The sequence below is a fragment of the Tupaia chinensis genome, unplaced genomic scaffold (genome assembly GCF_000334495.1).
Source record: "Tupaia chinensis unplaced genomic scaffold, TupChi_1.0 Scaffold000333_1, whole genome shotgun sequence".
NCBI lineage: Eukaryota > Metazoa > Chordata > Mammalia > Scandentia > Tupaiidae > Tupaia > Tupaia belangeri.
Genome location: NW_006159827.1, coordinates 1,320,228 through 1,327,957, shown reverse-complemented (window position 1 = coordinate 1,327,957; position 7,730 = coordinate 1,320,228). Strand labels below are relative to the sequence as shown.

At 45.5% G+C, this 7,730-nt stretch overlaps 1 protein-coding gene across 2 annotated transcripts in view; it reads left to right on the top strand.

Annotated features, from left to right (window-relative positions):
- The window catches only part of FANCD2 (FA complementation group D2), a 74,323-nt gene that overhangs the window by 51,661 nt on the left and 14,932 nt on the right, over positions 1-7,730 (top strand). For both annotated transcript variants that reach the window (XM_027773240.1, XM_006152003.3), the window contains exons 30-32: positions 53-169; positions 2,594-2,722; positions 2,864-2,982. In XM_027773240.1, coding sequence (XP_027629041.1) covers positions 53-169; positions 2,594-2,722; positions 2,864-2,982 — 365 coding nt within the window. The remainder of the gene's footprint in view (positions 1-52; positions 170-2,593; positions 2,723-2,863; positions 2,983-7,730) is intronic.

Below are 7,730 nucleotides of genomic sequence, written 5' to 3'. Positions count from 1 at the left end.
CAACCACGAGGAGGGCATTCCTGGAATTATGCCCCTCTCTTCTCTGTGACAGGCTGCCGAAGTTGTGCAACTCGGGCCCCTGGAGCTGCTTTTCTTGCTGGAAGACCTCTCCCAGAAGATGGAGAACATGCTGGCACCTTCTATTACCAGGAGGATCCCCTTCCTCAAGGTTGGTGCAGGCAGAAGCATAGGACCTGGGGTTCGTGAATTTGAAAACAGAGCGGTCTTAGTGGTACATAATTTTTCTCTTCCTGGCATTGTGTTTGGGTCACTGGTTAGTTCAGTGGCTGCCCTACTGCCAGACCATGCTTACCTGGCCTTAAAAAGGAACTCTGGAGTCTACCACTGGCATGGTGGTTAAAGCACTAGGATTCACATATGACTGGCCACGGTTCAAGTCCTGGACCTGACGTCCTATAAATCATTCTGGGAGTGTGTGTCTGTGTGTCTTTGTCTGTGTATGCCCAAAGTTCCAAAAGGAAAATGGAGAAGGGATTATGATGTGACCATTTCCCCAGGGGATGATTTCTTACTTTCCCTCTTTTTCTGGTACATGGACACACCCTATGGCAAAAACCTTTTAAAAGCAAATAAGAAAAGCAACTCAGATCCAACTGTTGGCATGTGGTGTGATGGTTAAGGCAGCTGGATCCCACTTGTCCAACTTTATGGTTTGAGTTACAAACCAAGTGGCTTGAGGAACATGCCAGGCACACGTGCATGCATGCCCACAATCCCAAGAGGAGAGTGGAGAAGAGGGGATTGCAACGTAGCCATTCCCCCAGGAGCTGTTTATTTCACTTTCCCTTTATCTCTCTGTTTCTCTCCAGCCCACACACGCACCTTATAGCAAAAGCTAAAAAAAAAGAAAAAGGAGTTCTGAAACAGATGAAACAAAAATGGCACACAAAACATGAAATTTTATTTGTGTGTGTGTGTGTGTATACACACAAAAATAAACAATTTTTTTTTCCTTTGGAGAGATTTATGCTATAGGGCGCGTGCGCTCGCCAGACAGACAGAGAGACAGAAAGCAAGAAATCACCCCCCAGGGGGGATGGTCACGCCGCAATCCCTTCTCCTCCATTCTCCTCTCAGGATCTTGGGCACGCACGCACACGCACCCTGTGTGAATTTAAGCCACCAGGTCCAGGGCTCAAACCGCGGTCGACTACGTGGGAGTTCAGCAACATAGCCATTACACTAACTGCTGGTCCCATAAACAATTTGTTTTTCTATTTTTTGCTATAGGGCATGTGCACTCGCCAGAAAGACAGAGAGAGACAGAGAAGGCAGAAGTCACTCACCAGAGGAGTTGGCCACACTACAATCCCTTCTCCATTCTCCTCTTGGGATTTTGGGCACACATGAACATACACCTGGGATGAGTTTCAAGCCTTCTGATCTGGGACTCAAAGTAACGGTTGGCCACTTGGGAGTGTAGTTCCTTAATCACTATGCCATCTGCAGGCCCAAGAAATATATTTCTCAATGTTCTGAACATCTGTTCTTTGGTCAGGTTTCGGTTTTAACAGCCCCTAAACTAAGCCTGTGTCCAAGCCTCAGGATAGTAATTGACTGGCTGTAGAGGCTAGAACTTGAGTGCTTGTACAATGAATAAATGTACATGTGGCACCTGGGGACTCATTGGATGGTACAGTCCACAGACTGTGGAAGTATTGGTGATGATGTGTAAACGTGGGGCCAGCCAGTGGCGTGGATAAGATAGCAGGATCTCTCAAGGCCAACTGCACAACACAAGTCCTGGACCTAGTGGCTTGAAAAACACCAAGCGTGCGTGTATGTGTACATGCCCACAATCCTGATAGGAGAATGCGGGAGAGAGCACTGTGGCCCAGCCAACTCCCCTGGGAGGGTGCTTTCTCACTTTCCTTCTCTCTCCCCCCTCTGTCTCTCTCTAATAAGCACATGCACCAATTTTTTTAAAAAAAAATTTTAAATATGAATAAATTCAGTTACTTGGTTTTATTCTTCTTTGTGCTCAGCTATTTGCTCTACGTTCTTGTTAACCTAAATGATTTTCTACTTTTGTGTGAGCTTTTATCTCATTAGTTCTGATGGGGTTCTATACTTTCTTTTTTTTTTTTTTTTTTGGAGAGATTTTCACTGTAGGGCGCGTGCGCTCGCCAGACAGACAGAGAGAGACATAGAGACAGAAAGCGAGAAATCACCCCCCAGGGGGGATGGTCACGCCGCAATCCCTTCTCCTCCATTCTCCTCTCGGGATCTTGGGCACGCACGCACACGCGCCCGGCGTGAGTTTTAAGCCACCGGGTCCGGGACACGAACCGCGGTCGACTACGTGGGAGTCCAGCGACATAGCCTATTACGCTAACTGCTGGTTCCCGGGTTCTATACTTTCAATCAACCACTATTTTTACTCTGCAAAAGTCAGTCTTTCTGTTAATTGACGATGGTCCCAAATTTTTATCTCTGGAAGTCTTAGGTGAGCAACTCATTTCTCCCATCCACTCCTACTCAGTCACAGAGGGATGACTGAGTTCCATAATGAACTGTTAATTTCAGAAAAGCTGCCCAGCAGTTTTTCTCCGTAACTCTGAATTTATTCTAGAATAAAGGAAGCCGGAATGTCGGATTCTCACATCTTCATCAGAGATCTGCCCAAGAACTTGCTCGTTGTGTTGTTCAGCTGCTGACCCCAATGTGTAACCACCTGGAGAACATTCACAACTATTTTCAGGTCAGAAGACTAGCTTATCATTTCAGAGACTTAGAAGCCACTAAGTCAACATGAGATTTCATTTTGGATTGAGGAAAAAAAATGAAGGAAAATGAAGACAATTTGCTAAAACAAGTGTCCTAAAATCATGTTCTGCTTTAGTGCTTAACTCCTGAGAGTGACGGTGTGGTTGACGGCCCAGCAGTGAACGATCAGGAGTACCACGTAATGTCTTCCTGCTATCAGAGGCTCCTGCAGGTCTTCCACGGGCTCTTTGCTTGGTGAGTATGCGGGAAGCAGGCTCAGGAGAGAGACATGAGTATGCGTTTACTTTTACTTGCCAGTCAATCACCAGGACACTAAGAGATAGGAAAGAAAGGGAAGGCCCTAAACCCTTATGTAAATATGGTTCTTTATTCTCTTTGGAGTGTTTGGTATCATGGTATCATTTCATTTGTTCCTACACTGAGTCTTAACGGAATCACTGTTGATAGCCCATTTGACAAAGTCGGTGACTTGCCAGTTAGCTAACTTATAATAAATGAGGCCCTTTGATTCTTAGCCCAGTTTCCTATAGCAAGCTTTCTATAGCACTGGGGACTGTTACTTAAAAAGATGTTATTAGATGGCATGGTGGTTAAGGGTGGCTGACCGCTGTTCGAGTCCTGGACCTGACAGCTTGTTTTCTCACTCCCCCCCCACACCCTCCCCTCTCTGTCCCTCTCTGGTCAAATTAAAAATAAATAAATAAATAAAGTTAAATAAAATAATTCTTTAAAAAAAAGTTGTTATTAAGGGATTGGGAATAGCAGGAGATATGGTGGTTAAGGCACGTGGACTCCCACATGGTTGACCATGGTTCAAGTCCTGGACCTGGCAGCTTGCTTTCTCATCTTCCTTCTCTCTGTCTGTCTCTGGTCAACTTCAATGAAATAAAAATATAAAATAATGACAGTGGGGGCTAGCAGCTGGCGTGGTGGTTAAGTCACTGGACACTCCTACATGGCCAACCATGGTTCGAGTCCTGGATTTGGTGGCTTTGTTTCTCACTTTCTCTCTCTCTCTCTCTCTCTCTCTCTCTCTGGTCAAATTAAAATGAATGAATGAATCCATAAAATTAAATAAGTTATTCTTTAAAAAATAATGATGAATAAAATAATTTTTTTAAAAAATAAAGTTGTTATTAAGGGACCAGCATATGGCATAATGGTTACATCGCTGGACTCCCAGGTAGTCAACCACAATTTGAGTTCCAGACCTGGCAGCTTAAAACTCACTCCAGGTGAGCGTATGTGCCTGCCCAAAGTCCCAAAAGGAGGACTTTGGATTGAGGGGAAGGGATTGCGGCATGGCCATCACCTATGGAGAGTGATTTCTCACTTTCTGTCTGTCTCTCCAGCAAGTGCTACACCCTATAGCAAAAAAAAATAATAATAAAAAATAAAAATCTCTGGAAAATAAAAAGTTGTTATTAAATAAGTTGTAAATAATTCCAGAATGTATGGTAAAGCGGTGAACACAGTGTGAGCTGGGGTACTTTGGGACACCTTCATGGAAGCAGTAGGACTTGATCAAGCCCTTGAAGGGTAGAGGAAGGCATTGGAAGGCATAGCATGAATAAATGAGGGAAGTCTCCCCCAAGTACTTTGGTCCCTCAGGGCTAGGCCCTGGCTCCTCTGTTCTCAATGGTCAGGTTTCCTGAGCAACCTTTAACCAAGCCTAAATTTATGCTAAAGGCCAACCTGTGACCTGGTAGTTAAGGGAGCTACATCCCACATGGCTGATCCCCCATGATTAGTGTCCTGGACCTGGTAGCTTGAAAAACACTAGGGGGCCAGCAGGTGGTGTGGGTTAGGGGCGCTGGATTCCCACATGGCAGTTCGAGTCCTGGACCTGGTGGCTTGCTTGCTTTCTTTTCCTTTCTCACTCTGTCTTTCTCTAGTCAAATTAAAAAATAATAACAAATAAAATTAAATAAATAAATTTATAAAATAAAAAGAAAGAAAAACACACTGAGTAGATGTGAATGTGTACCCAAACTCCTGAAACGAGGGAGAAATGGAGGAGAAGGGATTATGGCGTGACTATACCCCATGGTGGTGAGTGCTTTCTTCTCCCCTCCCCCATGAACACGCACACGGTCTGGAAATTTAAAAAATATATATATGCCAAAATTTGTTTTCTGAGCTATAGACATTTATATCCAGCTGCCTACTCAACACCCCCACAGATGTGTCATTGACACCTCAGACTCTTCACATCCAGGATGGAGCATGTGTCATCCTTGCCACCTCTCCTTCAGCTAGCTCTGCCTGGCTCAGTAAATGGCACCACCAGCTGCGCAAGCCAGAAACCAGGAGTTGTTTGTTCCTCCCTCTGCTCCCCGCCCTTCCTCCCACAGCTGATCCCCAAATTGTGTTGATTTTATCTTCTCGATAAGATGGAACCATCTGTCCCTCTCTGCTCTGCTCCCAGATTCCCAGTCGGTCTGCCTCCACTTGTCCTCCCTCAGCCCATTCTTCTCAGAGCAGTTGAGTGACTATCCCACGTCAAACCCACCTTGAGTTCAGACTCTTTTATTCATTTATGTTTTAGTCATCGCCAGAGGGTGCACGCACTCCAGAGACAGAGGAAGATGAAGGAAATACCCCTGTGGGGCACAGTCACACAACCTCTTCTCCTCTTCTTTATCTTGCCAGGATTTGGGACATGCATGCATATTGCCTGGCGTGTTTCTCAAGCTGCCAGGGCCAATGCTTGAACCACACATTTGGCCACGTAGGATCCAGCTCCCTTAACCGCCAGGACACAGGGCTAGCCCAGGGTTCACACTTTCTTGCTTGGGTTCTGAGGCCTACTGTCTGACACCTGCTATTTCGGTACTGTCTTGCACTTTGCCTCCAGCCGTACGGAGTGAATTTGAGCACCCTCATAGCCTTCACCCGGAAGGCTTCACACATACTCATCCACCTACCAGGGCCCCAGCCCTGCTTGATCGCCAGCCTTTTATGACTTCTTTAATTTCTTGAGATACGTCTTTCTTAGAGAGGTAGCTTCTCTTGCCTTCCCCTTAGGCCAGTTAAGCCTCCTTTTTGCCTCCCTGATTCCTGGTTCTCTCCTAGCACTCTGGCAACCTTTTAAGATAAAACACCACTTTTTTTTTTTTTTTTTTTTTTTTTTTTTTTTAGAGGGTGTCTTCAGTGGGGGAATAGGCAGACAGAGAGAGAGAGACAGAAAGCGAGAAATCACCCCCCAGGGGGGATGGTCACGCCGCTATCCCTTCTCCATTCTCCTCTCGGGATCTTGGGCACGCACGCACACACACCCAGCGTGAGTTTCAAGCCACCGGGTCTGGGACGTGAACCGCGGTCAACCACGTGGGAGTCCAGCGACATAGCCATTACAATAACTGCTGGTTCCCACCACTTTTTTAAAAAATAATTATTTTATTTAACTTTATTTAGTTATTTTAATTGACCAGAGGGGCAGAATGAGAAAACGAGAGAGGGAAAGTGAGAAAGTAAGCCACCAGGTTTGGGATTTGAACCATGGTCAGCCATATGGAAGTCCAATGCCCTTAATCACTGTGCCACCTGCTGGCCCCAAAACATCACATTTTTTTATAATCACTTGTTCATCTGTCTTCCTTACTAGACTGTGAGTTCCAGGAAAGCAAGTATCATTTCATATCCTCAGTGCTTAAAGGCACTGCCTGACAATAGATTTGAGCAGTTTATCAAGGAAATTTGTAGATGGAAAGGATGTTCAAGGAAAGGCAAGTTAGCAGCACAGTGAGATAGCACAACACACTCACTAGCATGGCTAAATTAACAAGACTTACTATGTCAGTGTTGGCGAGAACATAAAGCCCTGAACTTTCACATGCTGCTGGAGGGACTGGAAAATGGTACAGCCACTTTGGGGGAAAGGTTTGGTAGTTTCTTACAAAGTTAGCCATACACCTACCATATGACTTAGCCGTTCCACCCCGGGGTGGCTACCCAAGAGAAGGGATTTGAACCAAAGCGTATGTCCACATATATTTATAGCAGTCTCATTTGAATAGTCATACTGGAAATAACGCACATGGCCATCAGCCAGTGGACAAGTAGACAAATATTGTGGTCACAGAAAACAAATCAGGGGTTGCCTAGCGTCAGAGAGGATGGAGGGAGAGGGAGATGGCCAGGGAGCACAAGTACATCTCTAAAACTGCTGGGGAAGAATTCTGGCACCTAATAGAACTTCAGAATACATTTCTTGAAAAGAGGGATGACTACTGCTGGCGTGTAGATGTTTCCAGAGGAGGACAAGGTCTTAGATTTTGCTGGACATTGCAGGTCGGGCAGAATTGATTTTTCTTTTTTTTTAAGAGATTTTTGCTAGAGTGTGTGTGTGTGTGTGTGTGTGTGTGTACACCAGAGAGACAGAAAGTGAGAAATCACCCTCCAGGGAGGAAGACCACAGTGCAGTCCCTTCTCCATTCTCCTTTCGGGATCTTGGGCATGCACGCACGCACACACACCCCGCATGAGTTTTAAGTGGCCAGGTCTGGGATTCAAACCATGGCCAATTATTTCAGAGTCCAGCAACATAACTGTTACACCACCTGCCAGCCCCCCTCAAACAGAATTTAAATGTTGTCCAGGGAAGCAGTTTGAGAGTTTTGATATCATGACATAATGAAAGCAGGGGTTTGGGAAAATCCTTTTGGCAGCAGTGCACAGAAGAGATTGGAGAGGGATGCCGACAGACCAGTCAAAAGGTGCCCTGGTCTGTGCACGTGGTGTTGGTCGTAGCTGGGACAGGAAGGGGAACTCTGAGGATAATCCTAAGGCAGGGTGAAACGTACTGTGGAAGAAGAGATGTTTCTTAGCAAGCACCTCCTAACTATGGACAAGTCATTGAGTAGCAATTGGACAGAATTATTCCTGTGTTTTTGGAGAAGACTGAGACCTACCTATAAAATGTTGAGATTGAAGAAGAGCATTTTCCCCTCTTTGGAAACAAACCTGTGAGGACTTAGGGA